Source organism: Spea bombifrons, chromosome 12 (assembly GCF_027358695.1).
Source record: "Spea bombifrons isolate aSpeBom1 chromosome 12, aSpeBom1.2.pri, whole genome shotgun sequence".
NCBI lineage: Eukaryota > Metazoa > Chordata > Amphibia > Anura > Pelobatidae > Spea > Spea bombifrons.
Window position 1 is genome coordinate 20,440,738 of NC_071098.1, and position 17,096 is coordinate 20,457,833.

Below are 17,096 nucleotides of genomic sequence, written 5' to 3' on the forward strand. Positions count from 1 at the left end.
AGAAAAGTTCCAAGAAGAATACAGTTTCTGTGGCAGAATTGAAGGGAAGCAGCTTCAGCAGTAAAGATACAGTTAAATGTTTTCCTTAACCCCTTGATGACAATTGATGGTCCGGGCACGTCACCGGAAAACAAACGGTTAACGACAATTGACGTACCAGGACCGTCATGACATTAAACGGGTGCAGAAAGCGATCTACGTTTGCTTTCTACACCCAAACGGTGTTGCTGTAATGCCTCGACCTCGAGGCATTCAGCAACACCACGATCGGCACTAGGGGCCATGTCTGGCCCCTCCCCGGGATGCCCGTTTTAAAAGCGTTTAGGAGGCGATCAACTATCGCCTCCTAAACGCTAAACTACATATTCCTTTTATACCATTATGTCCTAATGTTGCTAAAGTATACATTATATAGGGGCAATCAAGTTCTTTACTCTATGAATTATAAAAGGCCAGATGGAGCCTTGTAGTAGGAGATCCCTTTGAAGTTGGAGGTGCAGAGTATATCGTCAATCTCAGCAGTTCTAAAAGCTATATCTGTTTTAGCCAAAATGTAGCCGCTTTTCAGGCGCGTACCTGCCGGCAGCAGCCTGCTCCCATTGCCCGCTTCCGACGGGGGAAGGCGCAGCGGACGGCGGGGGTGTCCGTCCTTTTCCCAGCTGCGTCCTTCGTCCTCCGGAGCTCCCCTCCTTGTGTCCTCGCGGGGAGCGAGGTTTGTGGGCACCGTGGTAGCGGGAACGCTGAGGTGGGGGGCGGCGCTGCAGAATGCTGCTCTTATGCCACCCACCTCAGCAGACCGTGGGGAAAGAGACAGAGTGGGTGGAACAAAGGCATTTTATACAGGAGGGGCGGTGCTTCCAGCACCGGCTCCCTCACCTAACCTTAGGAGGGGTTGTACAATGGGCGGATCTGCGTCACGCCTGAGATCCCTATAAAACGCCTGAACACCATCATGTCGGTGCTCAGATATTCTGAGATGTTCTGTGCACTACAGAGTATCTTCAGTTCTGTGCTTGTTGATTGCTGCCTGAATTTTGACCTTGGTTTACCTATTTACTTTGATTATTGGATTTCCAGTCACCCCTTCGTATTGGGCTCCTCCTCCTTTCACACCACAGGTACAAAACCTGATTAAAGCAACCACCAAGCTGTCTGCATCACTGACAAGATGCGGACAGCTTGGTGTCTTAGGAGGTGCATTAATGACTGATAATGGCCACGCTCTAGACGCCCCAAACATCTATATAACATTCCTGTAAGGACTTTCCTGCCTCTCCGGTCCCGCGCCGTGGCCAGTCCCGCGACGCTTCCTCCTCGGCCGGCTTCCCGGGCAGCGAGTACCACCGCTACCCGGTCGGCATCTTCACCGCGTGGCCGACCGCGTGGCAAACAGCACAGCGCCACCGTGTAGTCAAAACATAATATTACACGTTACATCTGTAACGTGTTCTTATAACCTCGGATGACGTCCTTAATGCAGGACACACCTCCACCTGTCCCTATTTAAACCTGGACTTCCTCTTCTGGGTCACCCTTGGTTGGTGTATTCTGTGGTTTTCCTGTGCGACTTGCTGTGACTATTTCTTTGTTTGACCCGGCTTGCTGACTTTGCTCCTGTTTTCTGATTTGGCTCCTGTTCTCTGATTGTTGGTATTGACTCGGCTTGTTTGACTACTCTTCTGGATTTGATTCGGCTTCCTGCTTTACCGGTTACCAGACCTGATTCTCGGTTCCAGCTCTCCTAGCTACTCCTGGTTCCTGTTTACCTGGCTCACTCCGCCATCCGGGGTCCTCCTCATCCAATCGTTACAGTACCAAGGGTCACCATGGACCCCGCAGAGATTGGCCAGAAGATGTCTACCTGTGAAGCCCGTATTGAAAGTCTGGATCTTCGCATGGACCATTTTTGCTCAGGCTTTGGAAACACTCCTGGCGAGGACTGATCCAGCACGTGGTCCTCCTCCTGTGCCTGCTGCTGCACCTGTTGCTGTTCCACCGCCTGCTGACCCAGGTCTTCATACCCTCCGTTTACCGCCTCCTCCAAGATATGGAGGAGATACTGCTACCTGTCGTGGATTCCTCAATCAGTGCTCCATTCACTTCGAGATGTCTCCCTACTTGTTTCCTTCCGATAGAGCCCGTGTGGGGTATGTCATCTGTCACGGAGCTGGCTCGTCCGACCGACTGCCTCCGCTGTCTTGTGCTCCCTTAGCCTGGGACAACAGACTTTCCCCGGTTCCCCAGTCACTAGCCGAGACTCAGTGTAGGGTAAAACCAATCGAAGACTGATTTATTTTAGACACACAGAGCTGGATATATCCAGCAAAACACACATTTACATAAAACAAGATATTGGGACACAAACCGCCCCCTTAATCTGCCTCCCAGAGACAACAGGGGCAGTAACGGGATTAACAATACAATAGGTGGGGGGAGACTGATTTATACAACATTAAACAAAGAATGGTGGTCACTCCCTGGTGGCAGATCCTGGCTGCCTGCTGGAGATAATCCCCTCAGACAGTGATGAGATGATACTGCTGGGGGTAGCCACAGAAGCCTTTACAAACCCAGGGCCCATAGTCAATAGGGAGGAGGCTGGCAGTCAGGCCTCTCCAGTGGTCCCAGTGATCGAGGCTTCCGTCACATCATCTTCCTACTCACTGACAGGGCTGTGGCCTGGGCAACACCTCTTTGGGAACGCAATTCTCCAGTGGTCAACGATTATACTGACTTTGTAACCACTTTCCGTCAAGTATTTGACAGGCCAGGTCGCGGCCATATTGCCTCGTCAAGTCTCTTCTCGCTGCGTCGGTACACGCAGCTTATCTGACTATGCCATTGAATTTCGTACTCTGGCTGCAGAAGTGGCATGGAACAACGACGCCTTGGTTGCTGCCTTCACTAATCTGACCGCCTAAAAGATGAGGTGGCTGCCCGGGACCTGCCCACGGACTTGGAAGAACTCATCGCCTACATTGGCCACATTGATCTGCGCCTCCAGGAACGCCAGGTACACCGAGATTGCCAAAGGAGGGCTCCAGTGCGTTTTGCGCCACGTCCGGCTTCTTCTGACTCTGCTTCTCTTCCGCCTGAGGAGCCCATGCGGATCGGCTCCACACATCTCTCCGAGGAGGAGAGATCCCTCTGGCGCCAACCGGACCTCTGTATGTACTGTGGCAAATGAGGACATTATGTGCGTTATTGCCCTGTGAAGCCGGGAAACTACAAGGCCTAAGGAGGGTTGGGGTACCTCCTCTAGGCTTTTCTGCTGCCTTTCTCCATGACCGGGCGCCTCGTATGTTCGTGCCTACATCTCTCACTGTTCAGGAGAGCACCATTCTGGCTCCAGCCCTTATAGACTCTGGAGCTGCAGGAAACTTTATTGACCATGACTTCTGCAGGCTCCACAATATACCCTTGCAGGAGAAAACCTCCCCGATCTTCTTGGAGGGCATCGACGGTCGACCTATTCAACCTGCAGCGGGGACCCACGAAACTACTCCGCTTCGTCTCAGAGTAGGGGTTCTCTATACAGAGACTATAACGTGATAACTTCTCCGGCTGTCCCCATTGTCTTGGGCTACCCTTGGCTGCAGCTGCATAACCCTGACATCGATTGGTCTACCTGTGAGATCGCTTCCTGGTGGTGCTCCTCCTGCATGTTCCCTCAACCATGCATAGTGAAAATCGCCTCCTTGGATACCACCACCCTACCTCCGCAATACCAGGAATATGCTGACGTGTTTGATTAGAAGGAGGCTGACTCCTTGCCTCCTCACTGTCCATATTGCCCTATTGACCTGCTTCCTGGCACCGTACCCCCACGGGGCAGAGTGTATCCGTTATCCCCGGCCAAGACTGAGGCCATGGAGGCCTATGTCAGAGAAAACCTCCAAAAGGGCTTTATCCGCCGCTCCGCTTCTCCCGCCGGTGCAGGCTTCTTTTTTGTGTCTAAAAAAGATGGCGGTCTACGTCCGTGTATAGACTATCGGGGCCTCAATCGAATCACCATTAAAAACACATACCCCTTGCCACTCATTACCGAGTTGTTCGACCGCCTGAAGGGATCGAAGGTGTTCACTAAATTGGACTTACGGGGCGCCTACAACCTCATTCGTATCCATCAGAACGATGAGTAGAAGACAGCTTTTAATACCCGCTCTGGCCATTACGAGTACACAGTAATGCCATTTGGGCTCTGTAACGCCCCAGCAGTATTTCAGGAATTCGTTAACGACTGTTTCCGGGACTATCTTCACCAATTCGTTGTCATCTACCTTGATGACATACTTATCCACTCGCCGGACCCGATTTCACATCGGATACACGTTTAAAAGGTCCTGGCATGCCTTTGTGAAAACAGTTTATACGCTAAACTGGAGAAATGCGTATTTGAAGTTTCCCGGGTACCCTTCCTTGGTTATGTCATTAGCGGTACAGGGTTTGAGATGGATCCCGACAAGCTGCATGCCATTCTGCAATGGCCTCAACCACAAGGACTGAAAGCCCCCCGAGAGGTTCCTCGGCTTTGCTAACTACTATCGACGATTTATCCGAGACTTTTCTAAGGTTGTGGCTCCCATGACCGCGCTCACTAAAAAGGGGTCTGACTGTCATAATTGGCCTGCCTCTGCTGTTTAGGCCTTCGAGAAATTGAAGAATCTGTTTGTCTCTGCTCTGGCCCTCGTTCACCCTGATGTCTCTCAACCTCTTATTATTGAAGTGGACGCTTCAGAAATCTGCGCTGGAGCGGTCTTATCTCAACGGAAAACATACGAAGGACCGCTACATCCTTGTGGGTTCTTTTCAAAATGCTTTTCTCCTGCGGAGAGGAACTATGACATCGGCAACCGGGAACTACTGGCAGTCATCCTCGCCCTTACTGAGTGGCGTCATCTCCTAGAGGGTTCCCGCATACCTGTTACTATTCTCACAGACCACAAGAACCTCCAGTATATTGCCGATGCCAAACGTTTAACCCCCAGACAAGCACGATGGACTCTCTTCTTATCCCGTTTTAATTATGTTATTTCCTATCGTCCGGGGTCTAAAAATACCAAGGCCGATGCTTTACCCCGTATGTTCTGCACACCCACAGAGGAGGAACCAGACCCGGAACCCATTGTCCCTGCTAACCGTATTGTCTCCGCTGTATCTCTAGTTGTTGCTTCTCCCCTCCTGCAACGCATTCAAGCCAGCCAAGCGTCTGCTCCAGCCCATACCCCACCTGACAAACAGTTTGTGCCTCCTGTGTACGGTGAAAGGATACTTCAGGTACACCATTCCACAAAGTTTTCAGGCCACCTTGGTCTTCGACGCACCAGCCAGGCCCTAAGCCGCTGTTTTTGGTGGCCCTGGTGGCTGATTACCTCAGATCCTGCCGCATATGTGCCACTACCAAGACCCCCAGGACTCCTCCAGCTGGTCGCCTACAGCCCCTTCCGGTGCCTTGTCGTCCCTGGACCCATATTGCCATGGACTTCATAGTAGAACTTCCTCTATCCAGTCGCTACACCACCATACTCACCATCGTGGACCGTTTCTCCAGGATGGTTCATTTTGTTCCGCTAGTTAAACTTCCCATGGCCAGAGAACTCGCGGACATCTTCATGAGAGAAGTTGTTAGACTCCACGGAATTCCCCAGGACATCGTATCTGACCGTGGAGTCCAGTTCATCTCCCGGTTCTGGAGGTCCTTCTGTAAACCCATTGGTATCACCCTGTCCTTTTCCACGGCTTATCACCCCCAAACCAACGGGGCAGCGGAACGCTCTAATCAGCGCCTTGAACAATATCTACGTGCTTTTGTTAATGACAACCAGAATGACTGGGCTGACCTCCTCCCACTTGCGGAGTTCGCCCTCAATAACTCCGTGCAAGGCTCCACCCAACACACCCATTTTTATTGTGTCTACGGTTTACACCTGGTTGTTTTGCCTACCGACACCCCAGAAGTAGGGGTACCTGCTTTGGACCCACACCTAAAACACCTGTCTTCTGTTTGGTCCTCTGTCGGCTTCTCAGACACAAAAGAGGTATTATGACCGTAAAAGGTTACCTGCTCCTTCCTATATGCCTGGAGACAAGGTGTGGCTCTCTACCTGTCGCATACGCCTTCGCTCTCCTTCGCAAAAACTGGCACCGTGCTATATTGGACCATACTCCATCCTCCGCCGTATTAACCCTGTCACATGAACCTGCCACGTAACCTTCGTATTCCTCGCACGTTTCACGTCTCCCTCCTGAAGCCAGTGTTGTTTTCCCGTTTCACCCGTCCTCTGGCCAGCCCTGGTCCCGTTTCTGTCACCTCGGAGAACTACGAGATCCGTTCCATCCTCGATTCCCGCATCTTCCGGGGTGCTCTGCAATATCTGGTTCACTGGAAGGGTTATGGCCCTGAAGAAAGATCTTGGGTGCCCGCCTCCGAAGTCCGTGCGCCTCGGCTGGTTCGCCTCTTCCATTCCAAATACCCCAGGAGGCCTGGCAGGGGCCCTGGTCGCCCTTCGGGCGGTTCTCGAGGGGGGGGTACTGTAAGGACTTACCTGCCTCTCCAGTCCTGCGCCGTGGCCAGTCCTGCGACACTTCCTCCTCGGCCGGCTTCCCGGGCAGCGAGTACCACCGCTACCCGGTCGGCGTCTTCACCGCGTGGCCAACCACGTGGCAAACAGGTAGCAAAACATAATATTACACGTTACATCTGTAACGTGTTCTTATAACCTCGGGTGACCTCCTTAATGCAGGACACACCTATCCCTGTTTAAACCTGGACTTCCTCTTCTGGGTCACCCTTGGTTGGTGTATTCTGTGGTTTTCCTGTGCGACTTGCTGTGACTATTTCTTTGTTTGACCCGGCTTGCTGACTTTGCCCCTGTTTTCTGATTTGGCTCCTGTTCTCTGATTGTTGGTATTGACTCGGCTTGTTTGACTACTCTTCTGGATTTGATTCGGCTTCCTGCTTTACCGGTTACCAGACCTGATTCTCGGTTCCAGCTCTCCTGGCTACTCCTGGTTCCTGTTTGCCTGGCTCACTCCGCCATCCGGGGTCCTCCTCATCCAATCGTTACAAATCCTCCAGGTGCCACAACATTTCAGGACTCACTTAAAGTCCGATATATGAAAGTTCCGCAAATTCAAACGAGCAGGTGCACATCCAGGAGGAACGGAAATGAGTACAGGAGTAAGCAAGGTAAAATCAAAATAGAATAACTTTATTTGCGTCCTTGGACAGTGTAGAAAAGCACCTTTAAATCCCGGGATATATAACCTTCACCTGTCTGGTTTTCCTTTAACTACTACAAATTCCTCGTCGTATGAAACTCCACTTACACCAGTGGCTTAAAACAATGGGTTTATTAAAATAACACATACATTTATATGAGTATACCGAGAAGCGTCTGAAATACAAGGCTCTATGACTCTAACTACACTATGCTAGTGACTCTATGTGTGCATGTAAGGATGTGGTGTCCCTGTCACCTTAATGTTATCCTTCTTTCTTTCTTTCTTTCTGTTTCTCTTCTCTCTTTGTTGCTCACACAACACCTTTATAGCCACCATGCCCAAACAGTCCCAGCCAATCATCTTCTGAGTTTGTGTCCACTCATCCTTAGGAAGGCACAATCTTGTACCTGCACCAGCTGCCTGTAGAGATCGCTCTTGTCCAAGAAGTTAGGTTGCCCCCACAGTGAAGTTGATGGTCCTCAGGGCAAATTCAGGGTGGGTCTCTGGAATGTTGATATTGTCTCCTGCAATCCTTTTTTGTTGTAGGAGAAACACATGCTTGTCTCCAACCCAGATACTATCTCCTGCAGTCCTTTTGTTGTAGGAGATTGTAGATTGTATCTCCTGTTTATTGTTCCCACCTGGTAGAGAGATAACCCTTTAATGTATTGGGAGTTCCTGGACATTTGGGTTTTGCCCCTAGTATAATTCCTTGTAACTGGTTTACTCAACAGGAATCCAATTGTGTTGGGAGCCAGCTGTTGTCCTTGGAGATTAATAATTGACTTATATTTATTACAGATAGCAACAATAAAAAAAAAAGCTTTTGCAGGGACAGACCACACGTCTTAGGAGTTACCCCACCTCTTGAAAACTCTGCACACTGCAAGCAGTTCTAGGTGATTTTATATGTACCTTGGTTCCTGTGCTGACCACGAACCTGGTCAGGAATCTGTCTTCTAGTGTGGCTCCAGAGCCTTGAAGGCTGGCATCTGTATAGGTTACAGTCCAGTGAGTGGGAACCATGGTAGGCCTTGAAATGCTATATTTTTGGTGGCCCTTGCCTCTATCCAGAGAATCTATAAATTACAAGCCTTATTTAACCTTTCTCACTTTTTGCAAATCATGGATGTTTGGTCTGTCATCAGAATTTATACTCAAGAGATTATCTCCTTTTCCTAAGAACCAACTGCAACTTTCTGTCCTGAACCTTGGAATGAAAAAAGGGACTAAGCTTTACTTTCTGCACATTAGGAGGTGTCCTTATTCATTTTAAGAGGACTGCTCTGTTTCACGGATCAACTAGTTTGTTTGATTTGCTTCGCCAGGAAGGAGGAAGGTTTCCCAGACGAGTCTGTGTCCCCTCTACCACAGAAACCTACTCAGTCCCAGCAATTGAACAGGAAAGGAAAAACTGACAGCATTAACTACTGTTCACGCACCACCCTCCAGCACCTGGCAACTGGACAACTTATTGAACAACTAACAGGAACCAAGAACCCTTACTACATGGTGTAGGTGTAACAGTATAGCAATCATTAAAATGAATAATAAAATAAACCCTTAACCAAACATTCCAAATACCTTTATAACACAAAGGCAAGGGGTTAAATGCATATACACTCATTTTGATACAATTTAGCCCAACAGTGCTCAAGCAGTCTGGATGGGAAAACACACTCTTTACCCATGAATGCCAAAACATCAACGTCTGTATTTTAACCCTTTCAATCCCAGGGGTTTTTGGTACCTCAAGTCCCAGAGCAATTTTGCCATTTTTGCGCTATGTTGGTTCACCAATTATTCTCTTTTCCTGTGAATAGTGTACCCATGTAAACTATATATTGGTTTTTCAAGGAGAGATATAGCTTTGTTTTGATACCATAGTTGGATGATTAGCTGAAAATTTTGAATGAGAAATTTAGTGAAAATTAGAAAAAAAACAAATTTTTTACATTTTCCCTCTGAATCCTCACAAAATTAGGTGATGGAAAATCCCCTCCAAGTTTATCAATTCAGGTGTCCTGATTTCCAAAATACCTAATTTATATAGATTTTCCATACTTTCCCAGCACCAGGGAACATACTATAAGGTGTACATTTTTTGTATAATTTTTATGCCTATGGCTTAACAGGTTTGGGGGTTGTGAACGGGAGCAGGAGGGTTATACTGGGTAGATGTTATGCTAGGGCAATGGGATGTAAGGTTTTTAAATGTTTTATGATTATCTTTTTTATATATTTTTTATTTTTTTATTTTATTTTTTTGTATTTTTTATATATGTTTTTTTTTAAAACAAAAATGGTTAGAGGTCCTCTTAGGGACCTCCTGAACATGCCAGTGATGTCACAATGACATCACTTAGCTCACATTATTGTTTTTTTTATTATTATTTATATTATTTTAATGAATTTTTTTTATTATTTTTTAAATGAATAACCTTTCCCCCCCCCTCTTCTGTTTCAGGACGGGAGGGGAGGTGAGAGACATGGTCTCTCACTCCCCTCCCCACGATCCCCCTGCACCGATCACACTGTGATCTCTATGCAGGTCCTCACAGACGTGCATAGAGATCGCAGCGTCTGTGCCTCATCGGAGGACAGGATATCCCCTGCAGGAAGGGAATGCCCGATCACGTGATCGGGCATTTTAAAATATAACAGCTTTCCGGCTTTCATGCCGGAAGCTGTTACATCAGATCGGACAGCAGAAAGCTGGTGATGCCGGCTTCTGCTGTCACTGGGGAGTCCAGGCTGTCATACGACAGCCTGATCTCCCGTGCAGCGGCAGGGATGTGTCCCTGATGCCGCAAGAAGGGCTGGACGTACCGGTACGTCCATAGGGGATTCTTGAGAGGCGTTTTTTGGACGTCCCGGTACGTCCATAGGGGATTGAAGGGGATAAACCTTACCCTTCATTGTACCAAATTCTACATAGTCTTTCTTTTTGGAAAGTGCCTGGCATGTATTACCCCTCTCCAGTTTAACTTAACTTACTTTTAATGGTCTCCTGTGTTCCTCTAACGGTAGCCACACTACCAGCCTTTCTGTTGCCATGCCTTCCTTTTTTCAGATGCAGACACATTTCCTATTTCAGACTAGAACCAAATAGCCTTGTTTATTATGGTCTCTCAGCTGGTCATCGTCATTATGTTAAGAATCACCATCATTCTCATTCATCTTCACCTTGTGTACTGGGGCAGACCACATCCACCCGCCTCTCCTCCTCAACCTGTTTTCCATCTCAGTATGCACTGCTCCCTCCATCCCTCTTCTGTGGCTGATCTTCTGCTTTCCTACTTGCTATCATGCTCTGCCTTCCCAAGTCCCGTACTGGATTTGTCTCCCTCATTTATCCACACACCCTTATCACTCACGTCAAGCCACTCCCACGCCATCGTAGTCTTAACTCCAAGGCACTCTCTTATGCTGAACAATCACGCCGAAAAAAAAAAAGGTGTAATTTGTTTTGTTTGTTTTTTTAATAAATCAATGTCAGTGATGGTATCATTCCATCCTAGTATTAGCTAAAATGAAATTTTGCGGATGTACGGTGGTTTACAAGTGTGAACAATGTGTGCCATATTAAGATGATACACATTGTTAGCTTGTTAATTTAGTAATAGACAGTTTTTTTAATTGGTGTCTTGGGAGTTGCTTAATCGTGAGTGTAAGATTCATATGTGCTGTATATTCAGAATGTCTCTCAGCAACTAGATTTGAGCCTTTATTCTATGAACCACTTAATTAGTGAATGCTCTTGTTTTAAAACGCATACTCTTGTTTCTGACATATGTGACCATTCTGTCTTATAGTAGTAAAATGTATGAACATATTGTTTTTATCAATATAATACTGCATTTTTACTGTTTTTTTTTTTATCTCATCTTTCAGTGTCCTTTGGATGTGTGCGATGGAAGCTAATGCAGGGGATGAGGGCATTCACTTTCAAAGTTATCCCTTTGATTTCCTGGAGTTCTTGAATCATCAGCGCTTTGAGCCAATGGATGTGGTCAACCACCATGACCATTCCAAAACAGTAGCAACTCTGCAAGGCTTTCCACCCCAGTATGATTATTGCAATCAAAACCAGACAAATCATGTTCAGTTTGCTACAACCAGCACGTCAAAGCTAAAGGAATTTAAAGCCGAAGTTCCTACTTCAATTTCTTTCTCCCCTTCTAAAAAGTCTGAAATTGTCAACACACCTCAACATAACAGCCAGCCATCTGTGCCAAATAGTCATACTCTATTTGAAGGAACATTTAACACACCACAGTGGGGGATAGTTGACCTTTCCAGTCACCAACATCTTTTCAATAACCTAAAACGCACATTATCAGGGGCTCAACAGCAACCGTCAGAAGATGAAATAAAAGACAATAAGAATTATTTTTGTAGGCTAAAGTATCTCCTTGACAGCCGTTTTCCGTGTACAATTTGCCAGAAGTCCTTTAAGCAATCATCACATTTAGTACAGCACATGCTGGTGCACACTGGTGAGAGGCCCTACGAGTGTAATACATGTGGACGCACATATAACCACATCTCAAGTCTTATTCGTCATAAGCGCTGCCATAAAGAGGAAACTGGACTTGAGGAAACTAATATAGTAGCAACTCCAGACAGAGAGACTGCAGAAGCAGCAGTTGTGGCCGCGGCGGCGGCGGCGGCGGCAATGACAGCATCAACTATTGATCCTATTGAAGCACCTATAGGTGGCATAGAGCAAAGTATAACCCTACAACAGGATGGACCATTTACCTGTAATCTGTGTTGTAAAGTATTTAAAAAGCAGAGCCACCTTCACCAACACCAAATTATACATACTGGAGAAAAGCCATTCAGTTGCAATGTGTGCCAAAAAAGCTTCAATAGACGTGAAAGCTTAAAGCGTCATGTGAAAATCCACTCTGATTCTCTCAAAGAGCAGTGTGAGGTGTGTGGAAAATCATTTCGTGATGCTACATATCTGGCAAAGCATCAAGCCAGGCATGCAAGTGATCGGCCGGATTATAAATGTGATTTGTGTGGCAAGTCCTATGCTGCCCCACAAAGTCTTTTAAGGCATAAACAGGTGCATGAACAAGGTCTTCTGCAGCCACAGCTGTCCATTAACAAGCCAATTAAAGATTCTACTACATCAGTTACTTTTCAAGCACAATCAGTTCTACCCACAGATGTTACTCAAGCTGCCCCTGCAGTTATTAGTACTCTTGGAAAAATGAGTGCTGCTTATAGTCTGTCGTCAATAAGAACACCTATCCCAAACACTTCTAGCAAAAACTTTTGTTGTTCTGTATGTGGTCGTGGTTTTGGTAGAAGAGAAACACTAAAACGTCATGAGCGTATTCACACAGGAGAAAAGCCACACCAGTGTTCAGTGTGTGGCAAGCGTTTTAGAGAATCTTTTCACCTCACTAAGCATCATGTAGTCCACACACGAGAAAGACCATACAAATGTGAATTGTGTGGAAAGGTTTTTGGTTACCCTCAGAGTTTGACCCGCCACAAGCAGATCCACAGACTTCAGCTGCCTTGTATGACACCTGTTGGAGTCCTCCCGTCTGGTAGACCCACATTTGGATGCACAGATTGCGGTGAGAGGTTTCCAGACTCTTTTCAGCTTATGAACCACAAAGAGTTGCACATGAGTGAGAAGCCTTACGTGTGTGACACATGTGACAAATGCTTTGGTTTTATTGAAAACCTGATGTGGCATAAACTGATACACCAGACGGCCCCAGAATGCCTACTTCCTGTAGAACAACGTCAAGAAACTGAACAAAAACGACAGTTAAATAGTGTGGATAGTAATATTCCTAATAATATGGTTACTGAAACGCTAGTAGCAGCTGCTACAACCACTACCAGAGTTTCTTCCGCTTTTGAGAAGCATCCTATGGTACCTAGTGGTGAAAGATTCTCTTGCAGTGTTTGTGGTCAGAGTTTTAAGCACTTCTTGGGATTAGTTACTCATAAATACGTGCACTTGGTAAGGCGCACTCTGGCTTGTAACGTCTGTGGACAGAACTTTGCTGGGGCCTATGATCTGTTACTTCATCGTCGCAAACACTTACAGAAGCGACAATTTACTTGTTCTGTGTGTGGGAAACGCTTCTGGGAAGCAGCTCTTCTGATGAGACATCAACGTTGCCATACAGAAGAGAGGCCTTACCGTTGTACAGTTTGTGGAAGAGGCTTTTTACATTCATGGTACCTTCGGCAACACAAAGTTGTACACACTGGTGAGAGAGCTTACAAGTGTGCCTTGTGCAGTAAGCGTTTTGCACAGTCCTCCAGCTTAGCAGAGCACCAGAGACTACACATTGTTGCTCGTCCTCAGCAATGCGTGACTTGTGGCAAGACTTTTCGTTATCGCTCCAATCTCTTAGAGCACCAGCGTGTGCACTTAGGTGAAAAGGTTTACCGATGTGACCAGTGTGGTAAAAGTTTTTTCTATATTTCTTCAATTCTGCGTCATCAAAGATCCCATGAAACTAAGCCTGAATTGCGCTGTTCTTGTTGTCTCAAACTGTTCAAGGACCCAAAGTATTTCAGCAAACACGTACAAACCCATCAGGGAGGGCGTCCGTTCAAATGTGGTGCTTGTGGTGAGGCTTTCAGCAATACCTATGCACTGAAGAAGCACCGGCATACACATAAAATGGAGAAACTTTATGCAGCTTCCCTTACTGAATGACACATCATTTTTGCCTGGATTCTATTGATCTCAATTTTCAACCTTTTGGGAAAGAAAATAAATCAGAAGATCGTATTAATTAGTGTCATAAGTTTCCTGTAAAATCCAAAGTATATTTATAACCTGCAGCTGTGATTTACCAGGACAACATGAATTGTTATTGACTGGTATAAGTTAATCCATTCGCTGCTATAATTTCCACATAAAAAGTGCTTAAAGCTAGAATTCAGCATTTTCACTTTTATTGCCAAAATGTTGTAGAGCAAAAATCCACAAAATCCGTATTATGCATTCTAATTGATCATATTATTGATACCATTTAACAGTTATTAAATGAAAATAAAATACACTAAATGGCTAAAAGTATGACACCTGACCATCACACCTATATAAGGTTGTTGGACATCCTGTTCCCAAAGCATGGGCATTAGTTTGGAGTTAGCACCCCCTCTTTTGTGGCTTATAACAGCTTCTACTCTTCAGGGAAGGCTTTCCACAAGATTTTGGAGTGTGTCTGTGAAGATTTGTGCGCATTCAGCTAAAAAAGCATTTGTGATACCAGGTACTGATGTTGCATGAGAAGATCTGGTTCCCAAAGGTGTTCAGTGGGATTAAGGTTAGAGCTGTGTGCATACCACTCGAGTTTATCCAGACCAAACTGGTCAAACCATACATTTATGGTCATGCTGGATCAGGAAACAGGGAAACAACTTTCCCTAAATATGTGCCACAAAGTTGGAAGCATGCAATTATCTTGTATGTCTTTGTACGCTGTAGCATTAACATTACCCATCACTTAAACTTAGCAGCTTAGCACAAACCCTTAAAACAGCATCAGACCATTATACCTTGTCCACCAAATTTTACAGTAGGCACTATGCATTCCAGTAGGTAGCATTCTCCTGGTATGCGCCAAACCCAGATTTATCCATCAGACCTCCGGGTAGTGAATCATGATTTATCCGGTGGAGGTGTCTGTGTGCAGCTGCTCTGCCATGAAAGCTCATTTCATTACGCGCTGGACACACAATGTTTGTGCTAATGTAGCTTCCAGAGGTAGTTTGGCGACAGAGGACAGGCACATTTTACCTACTTCAACATTTACGTACTTCAGAGTGTGCGACCCGTACTACTGTCCGTGTTTGACTATGGAGGTGGCAAAAACTCAATCTTTAGAAGGAGTTATCCACATGCCGTTTGTCTTATAATGTATATTGAATAGTTAGGCGCTTGTAGAGTGCCCCTTAATAAATTTAACATTAATCATTATATATATATATATATATATATACTATTTTATTCTATTTTTTTTAAAGATGAGGATAGTTCCAATATGCAATAAGAGTTTTTATGTTACCTAACAATCTTTGTCAATCTATTTGACATTTGTGAGCCTGGCTAATGGTTATTATGCAGTTGAGAACATATATAAATCCATCAAGTTCAGTTTTTTTCTCAAATTGCACAAATTTAAACCCTAAGATAAACTTTAGTTTGTTGTTACATACCCTTTGAATATGTTGAGGACGGTAATGTGACCCATAGCAAATAATATAGCCCAAAAGCAAACTCAATGGTACCATTAAAACTTTATCGTGCTTAATGACAAAAACAAAACAAATAGCTGTGTCCTCAAATCAGCAAATACATTAGGTAAAGTCCAATGGGATGCAAAGTTTGGAGACAGATCTAAATGCTATGGCAGCCTGGCTCCTGAAATGTCTCCAGTCCTGCTATAAATTAGCAGTTTTTTGCTATGTTAATTGCTTTTCATCAGAATACGATACTAATACCTTCATACATTTTTTTTTTGTAAGAAGTTTATAAATTGTAATACACTGGCTTTATTCAGTTTCAAGGTAAAACAATAAAAATGCAGTTAAAACCTGTTTTCCCAGTGGATTTTCGTTGAGTAAGTAACCCCTTAACTTCCGTTGACGGAAAAACGGTCACGTGTGCCTGACACGTCATTTCATTAAACTTCGCTTAAACGGTGTTGCTGTAATGCCTCCATGCCTCCATGTCGAGGCATTCAGCAACACCGAGATCGGCATCATGGGCCATGTCTGGCCCCTCCCCGTGGGTTTCAACAACCGCCATACAGTGTATGGTGGACGCCCGTTTTAAAAGTTTAGGAGGCGATCAGCGTTCACCTCCTAAACTTTAAAGGTGTTTCTGAAATTCCTCGATCACAAGGCAGTCAGCAACACCGAACACTCACCCCAGGTGTCACGGTCAGGACTACTTGCCAAGCCGTGACAGTGTGGAGGGTGTGGGCATGAAGGGTTTAATAGCGCCAGGCCTCTGGATTTACTAACGTCACCCCTTAACAAGGCATCGGTTATACCAAATTCACCCCCAAACCCTGCCTGTATCCCCCCAGGTAGTCTGCCACCACTCACGATTTTGATACCGGATTTGTGAGAAATCCAAATTAGAACATTTATCTATATATATATATATCAATCCACCCCGGGCAAACAACACACACGTGTGTGTATATATATATATATATATATATATATATATATATATCTCCTGTAGAACTCAATAACAGTATCCTCTCTTTGTGGATATCAATACTAGAGCCCAAAGACAGACTTGGATTATGAATATTTTAATAACCAAAAGACAAAGATTACACAGTGCCACAATTACATAAAGCCATACAAAAGAAAAATAACACAGGCAAACAGTTCTTAAAAACAATGGGACTTAAACCCAGGACCCTCACTCACGAGTTTCTTCAATAAGGCGGCCTGTGGGAACTCCTTAAGTCCAGATGGTTTCTTATGATGTTGTTCCAATCAGAGTATATCTTGGAGTTCTGCTTTGAGGCCGCTGCATTGCCCCTAAATCAGATTATTTTTCAAGAAAACACCCCTCTGACCACATGACCAATTACATGACATATTTTCCAAGAATTGGTTCCCATCTTTGATCTGCCAATAAATTATGGTGAGGTAAAGGTGATGGAAAACCCCTCCACTTAAAATAGGAATGGAATTCCTATAACTAAGGATCCTTATCTGTTAGGCCATGAATCACCACAGGGGTCCCGGGAAGAGGACACCTCTTGCCAGAACAGATACAGAGGGCAAGCACAAATAAACACATTTAAAGGAACATCAGATTAATCCATTGAATACTAACTCAAAGGAATTAACCA

At 45.4% G+C, this 17,096-nt stretch overlaps 1 protein-coding gene across 2 annotated transcripts in view; it reads left to right on the forward strand.

Annotated features, from left to right (window-relative positions):
* The window catches only part of ZNF865 (zinc finger protein 865), a 31,398-nt gene extending 15,582 nt beyond the window's left edge, over positions 1-15,816 (forward strand). For both annotated transcript variants that reach the window (XM_053451463.1, XM_053451464.1), the window contains 2 exons: positions 11,119-15,373; positions 15,410-15,816. In XM_053451463.1, coding sequence (XP_053307438.1) covers positions 11,129-13,927 — 2,799 coding nt within the window. In that variant the 5' untranslated portion in view covers positions 11,119-11,128 and the 3' untranslated portion in view covers positions 13,928-15,373; positions 15,410-15,816. The remainder of the gene's footprint in view (positions 1-11,118; positions 15,374-15,409) is intronic.
* Positions 15,817-17,096: the final 1,280 nt, after the last annotated feature.